The 18,670-nt window shown below is 51.8% G+C and overlaps 1 protein-coding gene across 2 annotated transcripts in view; it reads left to right on the top strand.

The window, feature by feature from the left end:
- Nucleotides 1-18,670, top strand: part of KCNQ1 (potassium voltage-gated channel subfamily Q member 1) — a 358,401-nt gene that overhangs the window by 277,892 nt on the left and 61,839 nt on the right. For both annotated transcript variants that reach the window (XM_058526148.1, XM_058526147.1), the window contains 3 exons: nt 467-561; nt 1,510-1,556; nt 2,397-2,458. In XM_058526148.1, coding sequence (XP_058382131.1) covers nt 467-561; nt 1,510-1,556; nt 2,397-2,458 — 204 coding nt within the window. The remainder of the gene's footprint in view (nt 1-466; nt 562-1,509; nt 1,557-2,396; nt 2,459-18,670) is intronic.

Raw genomic sequence — 18,670 nt, 5'->3', positions numbered from 1 at the left:
CTTCCCACCCTGAGAACAGTGGGTGTGCATGCCAGCGAGCGTGTCAAGGGTCAGCTTGGGACCCAGGCAGGCCGTGCTGCACAGAGCTGCGCCCTCCCGGCTGCCTCCCGGCGGCCGTGCTGCCCCTCCGGGCCCCTCAGCTGGGCCAACTCTTCCAAGGCTGTTTGAAAACAGGGACTGGTAGCCTGGACAGGGAGAGTGGCAAGAAGCTGAGGCCCAGAGAGGCTGAGCCACCAGCCCAGGGTCACCCAAACCTGGTGGCCAAGCATGGAGTTGCCAAGCATGGAGTGGCCAAGCCAGTGGGGTGAGCCCAGCTACTTCGTGTGCCCTGGGCCAGGCCTGCCCCATCGTGCCACTCAAGCGAGCTCCCCAAAAGACCCCCCAAGGCAGGCGCTGTCGCTGTCTGCGTTTCACTCAGAGCCAGCGGGCACAGGGAGGGGACTGACGCGTGTCTCTCTGGCTGCAGCAAGCGCGGAAGCCCTACGATGTGCGGGACGTCATCGAGCAGTACTCCCAGGGCCACCTCAACCTCATGGTGCGCATCAAAGAGCTGCAGAGAAGGTGGGCCCGGGCAGGGGCCACCGGGGAGGGGCCGCAACCGCTGGCCATCTGAGAGGACAAGTAGGTCAGGTGGGGGGTGGCGGGCAGGTGGGAAGGACAACGTCGCCTCCCCTGCCCCCCAACTCCATATTGTCCCGCCTCTGAGAGCTGCAGGTCACTTCGCAGCCCTATCCACCCACCCGCCTCCTGCTGCACCAGCTCCGTGCAAGGGCCAGGCCCTGCCCAGGAGACACCCACCACCAGGGGAGACCCTGCCTGGCACAAGGCCCCTCCCCACCATCAGCCTACCCCTGGGGTCTCCACCACTGGAGCTGAGGATCCTAACCATTGGGAGCCAACATGTCCTGGCTTCTGGCTTGAAGCCTGGGAAGCTTGTCTGCATGTAAGCGGCGTGGTTCTTGGGAGTCTGTGCAGGCCCAGACCAGCTGTACCTCTTCGGTGGGCTAGCCTGGGAACCTAGTTCCGGGTGTCACAGAGTGTGGCAGGGGAATGTGCCCATCCTGACCACGGCTGGGGGCTCAGGCTGCCCCCCGTCACTGACCCACCAATGAGACGTGAAGTACACCCTGCTCAGCAACCTGGCCTCGCCCTGGAAGGGCCCACCCACAGGCCTGCTTCTCTGAGCGTGACCAAGGCGCCTGGCCTGGGGCATTCATGAAGTGGCCACAGGACACTGGGAGATCCTGGGCCCTCCGCCCTGCCCCGGGAGGAATTCTAAGGAGCAGCCCAACCACTGGCCCTCATCTCTCAGCCCCCTGCCCAGCCCCCTCAGAAGCACGGGCCTGGGAGGCACCTGGCTGGTGTGTGGGTGGCAGTGGTGGGTGACCCCCAGAGGGGGTGGGCAGCTTGTCTTGCTGGGCGCATCAGCCCATCTGCCCGCCAACAGGCTGGGTGTCCATGTGGTGCCTGGGCCGAGCATAAGCTGGTCTCTGTCTCCCTCCCTCCCAGGCTGGACCAGTCCATCGGAAAGCCCTCCCTCTTCATCTCCGGCTCAGGTGGGTTTCCACATCGAGGCATCCTGGGCATGATGGCCCGTGTTGGACCTTTTTCCCACCCTCCACCCACACCTGCCTCTCCCCACCATCAGAACAGCTGTTGGGGCCTCCAAAGTACCTGACATGCAGCAAAAGCCAGACAGAAGGGGCAGGTAGACCCCACCCTAAGCAAGGTGGCTTAGAACATGTTTTACAAACGAATTTCAGCTAGTACAAGGACCCATGTGGGTCCCTTTAAATGGCAGACTCTTCCAGGCCATTGAAGACCTGGGTATGGAGACATGACCGGATCCTGTGCAGGGAGGGACGGGGAGTGGCATTGGGGATGAGTCGCCAGCCCAGAGCTCGAGGGGCCATTGGTGGCAGCACAACAGGTGCATTCTCCAGCTCTGAGTCCTCGTGTCCTCTGGACCAGGGCTGTGGGCGCACCAGGGGAGGACGGGGCCAGGCAGCTTCCTTGGGGTTGCCCTAGCCCAAGTTTAAGTGGGCACTGCAGCTCATGTGGGGGCCGGGTTGGGGGGGGGCAGCTGGGGTAGCAGGCACTCCCGGGCCTGAGCGAGGCCACTGCCTCCCCGGAGGGCAGGATGTAGGATTTGTACCTCAGGCAGCCCCCCTGGGCAGGACGTGTCCCTGTCCTCCCCTGACGGGCTCTCCGAGGTGGCGGAGCTAGGAAGGCTGGAGCCCGGCCAGTGCCCTGCCCACCCCACCATCTCCTGAAGTTCTCGCCACAGATGCACTTCTAAAAGATGTCCTCAGAGGTTCAGGCCTTCCAACCCTGCCCTGCCCTGCCCCTCCCCCCTGCCCACACGTGCATCCCTGATTTCTGTGCTTTGCCCCCAGAAAAGAGCAAGGACCGTGGCAGTAACAGCATCGGCGCCCGCCTGAATCGCGTGGAAGACAAGGTAGGCACCAGGGTCCCAGCCCACGTCGGCTGGGGGACAGTGTGGCATTGCTCCTGGTGGGCGTAGTCTTTGGGGCCAGTACAGCACCACCCACAGTGACGTTTCATTCTCCTGGCTCTGTCCCACCATGTACTGGGAATTGGATGGTAACCTAGGCCACTGTGGGTCTCTCTCCTTCCCTCCTTCCTTCCCACTCTCTTTCCTCCCTTCCTTCCCCAGTGCAGTGTTGCCCACATGACGCCAGGGTCTCCCTGAGACAGGGCTTGTGTCCGCTCCTCCCCACCCAGCTGGGTGTTGGTCCCATGGGAGGAGGACGGCCTGAGTCGAGGCCAGGCTGGTTTCTCGACCTCTGACAAGTGGCGTATTTACTAGCAAGTGGCACCAAGTGCCCGCAGGCCCCTCCCTGGAGTAGCTGAGAACCTTCCAGAGCATGCCAGGGTGGGCAGTGCCGTCCACAGTGCATGTGGCTCCTCGGCCCCCAGCCCATGTGCGCTTGGGGACATCAGAGGCGCTGACAGTGGCACAGGGGTGTGTCAAGTGGCCAGGAGGGGCTGTGGCCTCCAGGACCCTCCGCTGTAGGGTCCTGACCACGCTGGGGGTGTGGAGTGTCTGCCGAGGCCCTGTTGGGCATCCACGTGGAATTCGGGGCCTGTGGTTCCTCTGCTGCCGCGATGCCCATGCTCCCTCTGCTGCGGGGCGCCGGTCCCTCAGCCCGTGCAGCCTTGGCCTCTGGGATGCCCCTGCTCCCCGCCAGGCTCTGTGCCCATTGCCCAGCCTCTCAGCGCGGGAACCTCTTCCCAGGGCATCCAGGGAGCCAGGGGAGGTTCTGGGGAGTGGGAGGGCCTTTCTCAGGCCCATGGCTGGCGCTGCCCTTTGAAGTCTCTGTGGTTTGGAGCTGGCTGTTATCTTGCCGCACAGCTCCTCCATCTACATGGACTTTATCTGAAAGTAGCTGGGAGGCTAAAAATAGAGAATTTCGGTCAGGCAGGGAGGGCGTCTGCTGCTCGGTTGCCCCGGCAACGCCTGGCTCTGGCCCACTTCCTTCTTGGCTGCAGCTGGGTAGACCGGGCAGGGGCACGGCTCCCCATTCCTGCCCAGCCACACCTGGGCCCTGGGGCCTGCAGCATCACCCCCTCCCTCCTGTACAGTCTGCTCCTAGCCTGGGCTGAAGGAGTCCAGGAAACTAGTAAGTGGGCTCAGGCAGGGGGAGGGAGGGTCGCTGTCCAGGTGCCCACTGGGGCCCTCACTTCAGGCCTGACCTGCTGGGACAGTGTGACACCAATACCCTGACCGTGCCGGAGGGCCTGGCCCACCTCTGCCAGCAAAGGCCTGAGCAGGGCTGATGCCTCGCCTTTTCTCAGGTAGATGGCCCCGCAGGACATGTCCCTGCCTGGCAGGATGGGAACTGAGACCAGGAGAGGTCAGCGCACCAGGCCGGTTAGGATCAGAGGCTCGGGGGCCCTAGACTCTGCCGCTTTGGTGAACAAGATGTGTCCTTGGCTTTTGCTCTTTCTCGCCTGTGGGACCAGGGACTCAGGGCTGGCACACCCTTCAAGACGCGGCAGTACGGCAGGCCGGGCACCCTGCGTGGGGGCTTCCCGGCCTCAAAGGAAACAGAGGTAGAGCCAGGGAATGGAAACAGGCACCCATGCTGACATCCTCGCCCAGCCCTGGAACATCCTTGGCGAAGGCTGCTTTTGCTGACTGGCCCCCACCACTGGCAGGAATCGTGGCAGCCCCTGGGCCCATGAGCATGCCTACCCCAGCAGCCCTGGGAGCCACTGCGCTGTCCCATCGTCCAGATGCGCTCTCGGCCCCTCACTTCCCCGTCCAGGCCCCGTTCTATCCCCCACCCCGCTGTACCAGGCCTTCCTTATGCTTCTCAGGACAGCCCACCCCTTTAAGCCCAGACCGGAGCCCAGTGTCCTCTGGGGTGACAATGGGTAGGAGACAGGGCTCCCTGGAGCAGTGCCCCCTCCCCAGGCTGGGGCAGCAGCCGCCCGGCAGCCTGCGGGGGTCCGAGAACCAGGAGGCAGTCGGCCGAGGTCAGTGTGGTGGGCTGAGGTGGGGCCAGCGCTGGCCTTGGGGTGCACAATTACGTGCCCACGTTTCTTCAGATCTGAACAACAAAGGAAGCGGGTTCCGGAGTCCCTGATCCCTGGGGGCAAGGTTTGGGAACAAAGCCCCTGATGGCCTCGGCCATCAGGCTCTGCACCCACGAGAGGGGCCATTTCTGGGTTGCGAGGATTCTAGGGGCTTCCGCCCGCACAGAACTTAGGGAAGCTGATTCTGTGCTGTCTTCACCCCGCTGTCCTGCAGGGGAGCCGGTTCAGTCTGAGAGCTGGAGTCCCCCACGTAGGGTCTCTGAGATAGCGAGCAGGCCCATGCTCCACGCTGAATCGCAGCGCCCCGCTGTCTGTCAAGGCATTGGTGGAGATGTGCTGGACCCAAACAGAGGCTGCCGTGGGGCGGCATCCGGCTCAGTCAGTGGCAGCCTGCCCAGCCCCTCCCCAGCCACTAACCGATGCCCCCCTGGGGGACAGACCCTGGGAAAGGGCCTCGCTGGGCACAGTGGCACGTCCTGGGCCCCACCTTATCGCTGCAGCCATCAGGACCATAAACAACCCCAGAGCAATCCTGCTGACTGCGGGAAGTTGGGGGCAGGAAATCGAGCAGCCGCCCAGCCCTTGGAGGCCCGGCAGGCCCACGCAGTGGCAGAGCCACTGCCCGCCAACCCCAGCCAGAGCCCCTGGGCCTTCCCAACCCCGCCAGGCTGGCCTCAGGCCGGAAGGGAGCCTGGCCCTGGCAGTGGGAGTCGAGGCTCTGGCCCCCAGCTGCTTCCTCATCTCAGCTCAGGCCCTCAGCTGTGACAGGGGTCCCATCCCAGGCCAGCTTGCCCCGCGCAAGAGGAGGGGCTGGGAGAGGAGCCTTTGGGATGAGCGCTGACTGGCCCCCTCTCTCAGGAGCAGATCATTCTGAGGGTCAGGGGCCTGGGGTGTCCACTTGCAGGGAGTTCCCAGGGAAGACCAGCTCAACTTGTCTCGGTTTCCCTGCAGGGAGCCACCCTCTCCTTATGTCCAGGCTGGGGGCCACGTTGCGGAGAAGGACCCCAGGCACTTCCTTCTCCCTGGAGTCCGGTGGCCTTGTCGCAACTCTGGCTTGGCAGCAGCGCGCCTTTACTCCAACTGAGAGCCCCCTACCTGCCCTTCAGGATGCCTCCCCATCCCTGGGGAACCTCGTACCCCTGTCCGCAGCCTGGCCTGGCTGTGCAGGCCCTCCTCGCTCCAGGGGTGCAGAGAGCAGAAAGAGCATTCCCAACCTGCAGCCTGTGCCCCGCCGGCCTCACCCGCAGACACCTGGAACGGCCCCACATCTGGGACCCGCTCCCCACTGGCCTCCCTTTGGTTGTGAAAGGGGAGGTGTGAACTGCTCTTTGCTTCCGTGCAAAGATCACCAGAGCTGCCACATGCTCTTTCACGTTGTCCTTACTCTGGAAAGGACTTTTGTTTGCCCAAATAAATTCTTTTACAGGTGGGGAAACAGGCCCAGAGAGGTTGAGTGGTTGCCTAAGGTCACACAGCTAGTTAGGTGAAGAGCTGGTCCCCGCGGAGACCCCAAGGAGGCGGGGGAGACGAGGTGGAGAGAGACGGAGGAAACCAGGAAGGATTTCATAAACATAAGGGGTCTGTTCAAAAGGGACACCAGCGTGAACACGGAGGGCCAGGCAGGAGGGCAAGCAGTGAGGGCCGGGGGCTGTGGTGGTCGGGGAGCAGGGTTGATTCTGACAGTGGAGGGGCCTCGTCAGGCCCTGGGACAGGAGTCCTGTGGACACCGGCCCCTGCCCAGCCCCCAGCCCCCCGCGCGGGTTTCTCTGGCCCACTGGAGTCGGGGCTGCTGGGAAGGCAGGCATCCCAGTGGCTCTCCAGGCCCCGATCGGGGGGAGGCTCTCCAGCCCCCCTCCCCCATGTGTATTCTTAGCTCAGTGCCCAGGACCTGCTCAGTGTTTACGCTGAGCCCTGTTTATTTTGCAAACTCAGCTCATACTGCTTTTGCTGATATGAGGCACACAGTGAGCTGGGAGAGTTGCTTTCTTCTCCGTTTTGGCCGGAAATATTCATGGCTCCGAGCCGGACCCAGAGAAGTCCTGGGTTTCCAGGCCCCAGTCCAGAGGGTGTGGGTGGGAAGCGGCCCTTACCACCTGACACTCCTTCCACTGCCTCCTGTCCCAGAACCCTGCCAGACACACCTTTCTCCTGGATAGCAATGCCCCCCAGCCCAGGACACCCCCCAACACCTCCCCTTTGCTGAGCACACACCTTGGACCAGGAAGGCCCAGTTACCCAGGACTTGGCATCTGCCCCAGACCCTGCTCTTGGTGCTCTGTCCCTCATCCCAGAGGGAATCTTCCATCCACCCAGGCCTACAGGTGGGACCCTGGGGTCTTGTCATCCTGGAAAACTCCCCGCCCCCTCAACCCCAGAGCCACCTGGATGCAGCTCATCCTTGCTCTCAGCCCCTCTCCCTCCGTGCTGAGTTCAGCACTCAGGCCTTCATCGTCTTGCGCTTAGCTTATTTTTCCAGCCACCTATGTGGTCTCCAGCCTCCCCATCACCCCCAATCCTTCACATTGTATATTATTTCCTAAACACTGCTGAAATCCCCTTGCTATTGTTTTGTTTAGAATTTTTGTGTTGGTGTTCACGTGTGAGATACGTACGTAACACGATTTTCCTTTCTTATACTGTCCTCATCAGGTTTTGGTATCAAATTTATGTGAGCCTCACAGAATGAATTGAGAAGTGTTCCCTCTGTTTCTATATTCTGGAATCTTTTGTATCAGATTAGGATTCTTTTTTTCTCTTGAATGTTTAGTGGCCCTGAAAGATGTCTAGGCTTGGTGTTTTCTTTGTGGGAAGATGTTTAATTCCGATTCAATGACTTTCCTGGTTATGAGACTGTGTGGGTTTTCTATTTCTTCTTGTGTCAGTTTTGATAAGTTACATGTTCTAAGAATTTGTACATTCCGTCTTAGTTTTCAAATCTATCAGCATTTATGATATTTTAACATCTGTATCATCAGCCAATATTGTTTATTTGTGCCTTCCCTTTTTTTCCATTAGTCAAGCTTGCCAGCTATTTGCCAATTTTATTAACATTTTCAAGAAATTTTTGACTTGGTTGATCCTCTCTATGGTACGTTTGGTTTTGTTTCATTCACTTCTCTTCATTTTTTTCCTTTTATTTACTTGGATTTAATATATTGTTCTTTCTTTAACTCCTTAGGTTGGATAGTTGTTAATTTTCAGACTTGCTCAATTTCTAAGGTGTGCCTTTAAGGCTATATATTTTTTCTCTAAATACCACTCAAACTGCATCTGCCAAGTTTCGATATATAGCATTTAATTTTAATGTTCATTCACTTATATATTTTTCTAGTCTCCATTATAACCTCTCGTTTATCTCAGGAGCTATATAGCAATATGATTTTTATCGTTGTGAGAGCTTTTTAATGTTGTCGCTCTGTTATCAGAGAAAGCAATTGCGTGCTATCAATCCTTTGAAACATTTTGAAATACGTTTTATGGCATGATTTGTGGTCAATTTTTATAAATTTACCTTCTGTATTTGAATACTGTGTGCATTCTGATGCTGTTGGTGCAGTTTTGTCTTTATGTCCCTTAGAACAATCTTGTTAATTGTTTTGTTTAGATCTATATCCTCATTGGAATATTTTTATCTACTTGATCTATCATTACTGAGAAATGTGTTGAAATTCCAACTGTTGTGGAGTATTTGTCTAGTTTTCCTTATATTTCTGTCAATTTTTACATTATATATTTTTAGATCTTATGATTAGGTACAAATCATATTCAGATTTTTATATATTCACTGCTGGATTTCAGTATTTTATAAATTACATAGCACCTTCTTTATCTCAAGTAGTGCTTTTCCCCTTAAAGTCTATTATCATTGCTATGCAAACTTGATTTTGCTTGTACATCTTTTGTTTTTTCCATGGTGAGGAAGATTGGCCCTGAGCTAACATACACACCCATCTTCCTCCATTTTATACATGGGATGCTGCCACAGCATGGCTTGATGAACGGTGCGTAGGTCCACGCCCGGGATCCAGACTCGCGAACCCCGGGCCACCGAAGCAGAGCGCACAAACTTAACCACTATGCCACCGGGCCAGCCCATGTACATCTTTTTTTTCAAAGCTTTATTTATATGCCATAAAATTCACACAATATAGGCCGGCCCCGTGGCTTAGCGGTTAAGTGCGTGCGCTCTGTTGCTGGCGGCCCAGGTTCGGATCCCGGGCACGCACCTACGCCACCACTTGTCAGGCCATGCTGAGGCAGCGTCCCACATACAGCAACTAGAAGGATGTGCAGCTATGACATACAACTATCTACTGGGGCTTTGGGGGGAAAAATAAATAAATAAAGTTTAAAAAAAAAAATTCACACAATATAAATGTATTTTAGTAAAATTCTAGTTTTACTAAATTCTAGACAAATTTTAGTAAACTTCTAGTTTGAAGTGCAACCATCATCCAAACTAAGTTTTAGAACATTCTCAACACCCCTCAAATTCCCTCAGTCTCATTTGCAATCATTGCCAGCTCCTACCCCCAGCCAGTCAGTCACTGATCTGCTTTCTGTCTCCGTATCCTTAAATTTCTCTAAGGCTAGACATTTGCCTTTTCTGGACGTTTCATGTAAATGGAATCAAACAATATGTGGTGTTTTGTGTTTAGCTTTTTTCACACAGTGTAATGTTCTTGAGGCTCATCTACGCTCCACCCTGCGTTTCTTTCCTTTCTCATGGTGAATAGTTCTCTGTTGTGTGGATAGACCACATTGTGTTTATCCATTTCCCAGTTGACGGACACTTGGATTGTTTCCAGTTTTGGCTATTATGGGTAACGCTGCTGTGAACTTTTATCTACAAGTCTTTGTGTGGACATATGTTTTCATTTCTCTTGGTTAGGTTCCTCAGAGTGGAATTGGTGGGTCATATGGTGAGTTTCTGTTTAACTTTCTGAAAAACGTCTAAGTTGTTTTCCAAACGGTCTGTACCATTTTGATTTCCCACCAGTAATGCACAAAGGTCCCACTTTCTCCATATCCTTGCAAATAAATGGTATGGTTGGTCTTTTTTGTTTTAGCCATTCGAGTGAGTGTGTAATGGTATCTCATTGTGGGTTTGATTTGCATTTCCCTAATCACTAATGATGTTGAGCGACCTTTCATGTGCTTATTAGCCATTCATAGTCTTCTTTGGTGAAATGTTTATTCAACTCTCTTGCCCATTTTCCAATTAAGTAGTTTGTTCTGTTATTGAGTTGTCAGAATTGTTTGTATGTTCTGGATACAAGTCCTTTGTCAGATATATGACTTGCAAATATTTTCTCCCATTCTGTGGCTCTCTTTTCATTTTCTTAATCATGTCTTTCAAAACACAAAAGTTTTAAATTTCAATAAAGTCCAATTTATCTTTTCTTGTATGGCTTGTGCTTTTGATGTTGTATCTAAGACCTCTTTGCCTACTCCAAGGTCATGAACATTTTCTTCTATTTTTTCTTCTAGAAGTTTTATAGATTTCACTCTTATATTTAGGTCTGTGATTTATTTTGAGTTCATTTTGGGGTGTGGTTTGAAGTAAAATCTAAGTTAAGTTTTGTTTTGGTTTGGTTTTGCTTATGGATAGCCAGTTGCCTCTGCACCATTTATTGAAAAGACTATTTTTCCCCCACTGAATTGTCATGGCACCTTTGTCAAAAATCAGTTGAGCATAAATAAATGGGTTTGTTTCTGGATTCTCATTGCCGTTCTGTTGTTCCTTAAAACCATGTTACACTGTCTTGATTATTGTACCTTTATAGTAAGTTTTGAAATCAGGTAGTGTAAATCTTCCAATTTTGTTCTTCTTTTTCAAATTATTTTGCCCATTCTAAGTCCTAAGTCCTTTTGTATGAATTTTAGAATCAGCTTGTCAATTTCTACCAAAAAAAAAAAAAAAAAAAAAAGAGCCTGGTGGGATTTTGATAGGGATTGTGTGGAATCTATACATCCTCTTGGGAAAAACTGACATCTTAACAATATTAAGTCTTCTAATTCATGAACATGGTATATCCTGCCATTTATTTGGTCTACTTTAATTTCTTCAAGTGATGTTTTCTAGTTTTCAGTGTGCAAATCTTACACATCTTTTGTTAAATTTACTCCTAAATATTTTATTATTTTCAATGCTGTTGTCAATGGAATTTTTTTCTTAATTTCATTTTTGAATGGTTTCTTATTAGTATATAGAGATACAATTAATTTTTTATATCAAGCTTGTAAACTGTGACTTCACTGTTATTAATTTTAGTAAAGTTTGTTGTTACTGTTGTTGATTCTTTAGGATTTTCTATATATAAGATCATGTCATGTGTGAATAAGGACGGTTTAACTTCTTCCTTCCAATCTGGATGCATTTAATTTCTTTTTTTTGCCTAATTATACTGGCTTGAACTTCCAGTAAAATGTTAACTAGAAGTGGCTAGGAAAATCATTCAGTCATTTGCTATTAAGTGTGATGTTAGCTGTAAGTTTTCTGTAGATGCTCTTTATCAGGATAAAGGATGTTTCTTTCTATTTCTAGTGTGTTCAGAGCTCTTATCACGAATGGATGTTAGATTTTCTCAAATGCCCATTCTGCATCTTTCGAGACTGTTACATAGTTCTTATCCCTTATTCTTTTAATATGGTGTAACACATTAATTGATTTTGGGGCTGTCAAACCAACTTTGCATTTCCCACTTAGTCATGGTATGTAATCTCTTTTATATGTTGCTGGAGTTGCTTTGCTAATATTTTGTTAAGAATATTTGGATCTGTATTCCTAAAGGATATTGACCTGTAGTTTTCTTGTGATTTATTTTTCTGATTTTGGTGTTAAGTTTTTAAATTGTTTCATCCTATATACGTATTTTAGATGTCTTTTGTAAACACTATATGGCTGTGTTTTTAAAAATTATTTAATACATTTACACTTAATGTAATTTCTAATATATTTGGGTTGATTTCTAGCAATGAATTTTGTACTTTCCATTTGTACTAAATTTTTTAGTGTTTATTTTGCTCCTCGTTTTTGCCTCCTGTTGGATCGATGATTATTTCTCATTCCATTTTTCCTTCTACTGGTTTTGAAGTTACGTATTCTATTGCCATTCTTTTTCTTTTCTTTCTTTTTTTTTTTTTTTTTTTTGTGAGGACATCAGCCCTGTGCTAACATCTGCCAATCCTCCCCTTTTTTTGCCAAGGAAGACTGGCCCCGGGCTAACATCCGTGCCCATCTTCCTCCACTTTATATGGGATGGCGCCACAGCATGGCTTGCCAAGCAGTGCATCAGTGCACGCCAGGGATCCAAACCGGCAAAACCCTGGGCCACCACAGCGGAGGGCGTGCACTTAACACCTGCACCACCAGGCCAGCCCCCTATTGCCATTCTCGTAGAGGTTAACCTAGAACGTTTTAAATGGATATATAGCAAGTTAATTGCTATCTTTACCTGTATTTGTAATAACATAAGGACCTTAGGACACTTAAGCTTCAGTCACTCTCCTGCTGACTTATATGCTTTGTGGTTATACATTTTAGTTAAATTGTGTGTATTTTTTAACCCAACAATTCATAATTAGAATTTTTATACAATTGTTATGTGTTAAAATTTACCCAACTATTTGCCTCTTTGGTCACTCATCGTTTCTTTTTCATCTCAGATCTCACATCTAGGATCACTTTTTTTCTGGCTACAATATTCATTAGAATTTCCTTCACTGAAAATCAAAATCTCTCAGATTTTGTTTTAAAATGAATGTTTTATTGCTGTTTTTAAAAGATATTTCCACTGGGTATAAAATTCTAGGCCCTAGGTTACCAAAATGATGTTCTTTTGCACATTGGAAATATCATCCAACACTTCTTTGGTTTCCACTGTTACTGTGGAAAACAAGCATGAGGATGAATTGTTGGTCTTTGGAAGGCAATGTATCTCTTCTCTCTAGCCGCTTTTAAGATCTTTCCTTTGACTCGAGTGTTCCGCATTTTCACTATGATGTGTCAATAGAGAGTTTCTTTTGTTTGTTCTGCTTGGAATTCAGTAAATTTTCTTAATCTGTGGTTTGGTGTTTTGTATCCGTTCTGGACTACCCTCAGCCATTACCTCTTCATATTTTGCTTAAGCTCATTATCTCCTTCCGGAATTTTTATTAGACGTGTGGTGGACCATCTCACTCCCCTCCGTGTCTCCTAATCCTTCTCTCTTTTTTTTTTTATTCACTTTGTTTTTCTGTACTGTATTCTGGATAATGTCTTCTGATCCATCTTCCAATTCACTAATTATTTCTTCAACTATATCTAACCTGCTGTTAAGCCTGCCCAATGAATTTTAAATTTCAATTATTATTTTTCTATTTATGGAAATTCTATTTGGTTTTTATGCATTCTTGATAAATCATTTTTATAGTATCTTTCTATTTACTTGCATATTTAAACTTTAAAAACATTTCTTGAAGTGGGTTAAATATGGCTATTTTATATTTAGTTTTCGATAATTCTGGTATCTAAAGTCTTTGTGAGTCTGTTTCTCTGGGGTTTTTTTGTTTTTTGTTTTGTTTTGTTTTTTCTGCTGGCTCTCATTCATGATGTTTCATTCCCTTTAAGGGTTCTTTTTTAAAATAGTAATTTCATATATCTTAAAATTTATCTGTGGGAATTTTTGAGCCTAGGGCAAAGTTGAGGCCCTGAGGGAGGATGCATGGTGACCTCTTCCTTTACTATACGTGTGGGAATACCACCAGCCTGGACTTGAATCCTAGGCTCCAAGTTTTCCAGACCACCCGGGTGGTATGCATTTAGGCTTCCAAGCTAAGAGTGGACCAGCTTGTGGCTGTGACTTCTCAGGGCAAGTATTGTTCCACTGCTCTTAGTGGCAAGGCAGTCTTCTTGACAGTCTTTTCAGGGAGTGGCTTATTTCTCACTGACCCGCATACTGAACATGGAGCCCTTTGAAGGTCCCAGCTTTATGGCAGGCTCTGCTGTGAGACTGCCCACCTAGAGCAAGCCTGGGCCTGGATACCCAGCCATCCATCACCTGTGAGACTATGAGAACCAAAGCTCCAGGTGACAGTTCATCAAAGGCGCCTCTCCCGTCTGTGGGTTCCACTCTCACTGCGTGTTCCTCCTCGTACCCTCCCTTCCTTCCTGGTTAGCGCATCAGTGCTGGTGAGTCTGTCCCTCCAACGTGTGGTCAGACAAGCTCTTGTCCACTTGCAGGGACAGAATCAGGATTTTGAAGATGGGATTTTTTTCTGGGCAGCCTGTGTCTCATGGCTGCTATGTCCCCAGCTCCCTGTACTGGTACCTGCTGTGTTTCGTCTCCCCAGGACACTGGGAGCTATGGGTTGGTATAACATGTCTGGTTCATGCTGGTCCCTAGGGTCTTAATCATAAGTAGGTCACATGCTGGGACTCCAGGGGGTCCAGTTGGGCCACCAGCCCTCAGCAGGCTGGACTGAGAAGGACACTCTTCTCCAGGCCCTCTATACCTCAGAGAGGAAGGGATCCCCCACTAACTGAGTGCTGTTGTACTGAGGCCAGCTGGCCTGATTCAGCTGGGAGCCTCTGGACCAGGGGCCGGCCAACTGTGGCCTGTGGACCAAATTGGGCTCCCGACCTGTTCATGCATTTAAAACAAAAAAAACAGAATGTGTGACAGAGACTGTATGTGATCCACAATGCCTACGATATTTACTATCTGGCCCTTTATGGAAAAGTTTGCTGATCCTTGATCTAGGCCACTGTTGTCCAACAGAAATAAAGTACAAGCCATAGGTATAATTTTAAATTCCAATATCTGCATTTAAAAAAGTAAAAAGAAACAGATTAAATTCATTTAACCCAATAGATGAAAATATTATCATTTCAATATATAATCAATAGAAAAAAACTGTTGGGATGGTCGACATTCTTTCTTCAAAGCCAGTGTGTGTTTTACTCTCACAGCACGTCCAGTTCAGATGTTACGTTTCCATCAGAACAACTTGGTCTGCATTTAGATTCCAAAAAATTTACGGTTGAAGGAGATTCTCGTACCTCAGTCATTCCAAACATACTTCAACATTTTCCAATAACTGAATTGAGAATCTGCATTTAAATTTGAATTAAAATTAAATCAAATTAAAATTCACTTCCTCGGTTTCACAAGCCACATTTCAGGTGCTCCGTAGCCAAACAGGCCTGGTGACTGGGCTTTTGGACAGGGCAGCTTTAGACTGCCATGTCTCTGCTGGCAGGGGTGAGTGTGGTCCCCCATTGGCCCCTGACCCGGGCCAGGGCCAGGGAGGTGCTGGGTGAACACCAATAGGGTGAGTGGGTGCCTGACACAGGGCAGACATGAGGCAGCTGGCGGGAGAGCAGCATCTTACAACTCTGGCATCCCCATCTCCCAACAGGGGCACATCCTTGCAGACCCCTCTGGGCTCCCATTCCACAGAATCTCCCTGGAATTCCCCCCCTTGAGCCCCCAGAGCCCATGACCCACGCCTCGCCGAGGTCCCTGAGGACACCAGAATCTGCCTGGGATTCTGGTGCTTATAACCACATCTGCCTCCCACCAGCCTTGGCTTCCACCACTTGGGCTCTCAGGGGGCTGTCAGGAGCAGTGTCCACTGCATGAGGCTGCCTTTCCAGGCTGCCCCTGGCGCACCAAGCCGCCTGAGACTCCATGGAGCACCTCACCACCAGCCTGGGCTGCTTGCATCAGAAAGTCGGGTGGCCTCAAACGGGCACCGAGGGCCCTGCCCACCCAGCCCCCCACTTTCCCCTGCCCCCCCAACACTTCTCCCTTTGCTGGTGAGCTGCTCTTGAGTGACATGGCCGTAAATAGGCGAAGGCGTGGGGCTCTGGCTGATCAAAGGGCTCCCTTCAGAAGCCGTCATTAGTTGCTATTCTGGGAACTGGTTATTTTAAGGTTAGTGTATTTTTTCTTTCCTGAGGAGCCGTCTTAGTGGATGGCGAGGTCCTGAGGTGCTGGCTCTTCAGTCAAACCACACAAGCCCTGTTTTGTCTAGGGTTTCAAAGATAAACCTATAATGAAAGCGTCAGTTGACGCTGAGCACCACCACCCCCATTCCTGGGCAGAGGTGGGCGGGCTTGCCAGGGAGTCCCCGTGCCCTGCGAGTGCCAGGGAGACTTGACGGCCCCTGGGACGGGGCTGCTGCGCCCCTGGAGGGAGCCCGAGGTCAGAGCCCTTTGGGCCTGGGCCGCTTGGGGCCTCTGGGAAGCTGCACTGGGCATCCTGACCAGGGCAGCGCCCACAGGCCTTGCCCAAAGTGTGGCTCAGGAGGCGTCTTTCAATAGACGGCCCAGCTTTGGCCAGCAGTCTTCTGCTGGAAGTTGACCACCCTCACCAGCAGCCAGGGGAATGCACAGTGACGTCAAAATTTAAGAAAATAATAATAGCCCATGCTGGCACGGACGTGGGGAAACAGGCATTCTTACACATTGCTGGTGGGGACGTGAGTTACTGTAGTAACGGGGCTTCTGGAAAGGAATCTAGCAACCTCTGTTAGCATTAAAAATACCCATGCCCTGTGAGCTAACATCTCCACTCCTAGGAGAGGGAGCCCCAGGGCTGTGGATTTACATGTGAGGGTGTTTGTCACACTCCGGTTTGTAATAGCGAGACACCAGGAGCGGCTTGATTGTAGAGAGAGCAGAGCTGGATAAACCGAGATGCCTCCAGCTGGGGGAGGTTAGGCAGCCTTAATGCACGATGCCGGTGAGCCCATGTCTGTCAGGTGCTCTGGAGAGACACCCCGATGATGGCTAAGAAAGTAACCTAAGATGCCAGGAACAGGCATGCCAGTTTCATGAAACCATGCTGCCCGAGATGGCACTGAGGAGGGCAGTGAGAGCAGAGCCTGGCTCCAGGGCGCTGGGGCCGTCCTGGCAGTAGATGCCTGTGCGCTATTCTGAGACGCTAGGTTCTCATCTTGTCTGAGGTCGAGATGATTTTCACAGTCAGGGTGCGTATTCCTAGGTGTTTCATGGGAGGTGCATCAGACACAAGGTCTGCCAATTCCCGTCCAGCCTCCTGCTCTGGTCCTTGGTCCTCTGTCAGCCAGGGCTGCTCTCCCACCTGAAGGACTGTCACCCAGTCTTGCCATCCTGAGTCACTCCCCTGAGAGCCTCCTCCCGGGGCTCCAGCTACACTCAGCACCTGCTGTCTGGTGTTGGTCATTGGTCTGAGCCTCCTTCCCCTCAGGCCCTCTCCCTGCCAAGATGTCCACTGGGGCCAGGCCCCTCCCAGGCCTGAAGAATGGCCCCAGCTCTTAACTACTTCAGCCCAGAAGTAACACACACATCACGTCTGCTTGATCCCATTGGAGAGAGCGAGTCACGTGGCCCCACCCAGAGGATTTGGGGAACATAGACCCGGCAGGACAGCTGTTTTCCAGCAATGTGATGGGAGGAGCAGGAACCTCTGGAGTCATCCGTTGACAGGGACCTTCGTCTGTCCACCCACCAGAGGCAGCAGCCACTCCAGGACTTGGGCTCGCCCACCTGAGTGTAAGGTGGTCTCTGCTGCCAGCCTGTTCTTGTCCACATACAGCTCACCTCAACAGCCCTTTCCAGGGACCCATGTCAGCGGCCAGCCACTCAGGGGGATGACAGCATGGCCAGCAGTTCAGCCCTCTGCCCCCAGCAAGACCCCTGGGACAACCCGGCACCCAAGGGGCCCACATGCTGGGCTTGGTTTTGTGGGTCAAACCCCCACCAGGGTTAGGAGGCACCAGGGAGAGAGGCCTGGGAGGCACTCCTGTCTAGCCGTCTGTCCCCCAGCGTGGGCTGGCACCCAGTGGTCAGCAGCAGCCGGGCTGGCACCAAAGGGACAAACAGGGACAGTGGAGGTGGGCCATGGTCAGCCACGGGGTACGTACCCCCGTGAGCCCTCCTTTCTCCACCCTCGTCCCCATGGTCCAGGTGACAGGGCCGCAGCAGGATTCTCCGTCTGAGGGGCCAAGCCTCATCTGCAGGGAGCCCCTCACTGAGGTCAGAGAAGTGGGTGACCCATCACAGCTGGGGGCATCAGGGGCCCCAATCACGCCTATGGGTCTGAAAAATCAGGAGACTGAAAAATCACATCCCTCCCCTTTCAGGGACTCGGTTTCCCTGTCATTGAAATGAGGGCATCGGTCAGGGGGTCTTTGAGGGATCTGCAGGCATTCCAGACCTTTCCATCCCATCAAGCATGAGGCCCGCAGGCCCCTATGGTGTCTGAGGGGTTTGCCACCAAAAGGCCATGGCTGTGGGAGGGGGGTCAGAGCTAAGGCTGGCCCAGAGCTAAAACCTGGAGCTGGCATCAGGACTGACGCTCAGGGCAGTGTGCCTGCTGGGCTGTCGTCCGGGGCCTCCCAATGTTGAGGCAGGAGGCGGGAAGGCTGGCCTCGTGGCTCGCCCCTCACTGCCCCCCCGTCCACTCCCTCCTGGCCAGCAGGAGCAGATCCCCCCATGGTGGGTGGCCTCGCCTGTTACTGGCATCAGATGCTTGGCTTTCCAGGAAGGAATGTGAGTGCTGGCTTTTGAAGCCTGTTTCTGGCCTGCTTATATCCTGGGGTGGGGCCTGGCGGGGGGCCTATTCAGGGAAAAGCAGTGACCCTGATGACTGGCCCCCAGCAGGAGGTCCCCATCTCCGAGAAAGTGGAGCCGTTGCGACAGGGCATGGCCTGGAGGAGGAGGCCCACAGGGAGGTGCCCCGTGCCTCCCGGGGATACCCTCCTGGGTGACCCGGGCAATGCCCACCGGCCTCTCTGAGCCTCAGTTTCCCCCTCTGTCCAAGTCTGGGAGGACAAGTCTGGTTTGGTCACTATAGTTTGGAGGAAAGAGGAGAGAAGTGTCATGCTCAGGGCACTTACTGTGGCCTGGTCCCTTACGGCTGCTGCCCACACGCCCGATGCCCCAGAGGCCCAGAGCCTTCTGTGAACTGGGTGTATCCAGGGCCAGCTGTTTTCACCTACCCCTTGGGGCAGGGTGGGCACCCTGATCACTATGCCCATCTTACGGACCCCAGAGCCTCCGTCCCTCCCTGTGGTCCTGCCAGGGGGCAGAGCCAGGATTTGGGCCTGGGCAGCCTGGCTCTCACGCCAGTGTGTTCTC

Source organism: Diceros bicornis, chromosome 31 (assembly GCF_020826845.1).
Source record: "Diceros bicornis minor isolate mBicDic1 chromosome 31, mDicBic1.mat.cur, whole genome shotgun sequence".
NCBI lineage: Eukaryota > Metazoa > Chordata > Mammalia > Perissodactyla > Rhinocerotidae > Diceros > Diceros bicornis.
The sequence above is the reverse complement of the archived record's forward strand: the minus strand, read 5'-3'. Positions and strand labels throughout refer to the sequence as shown.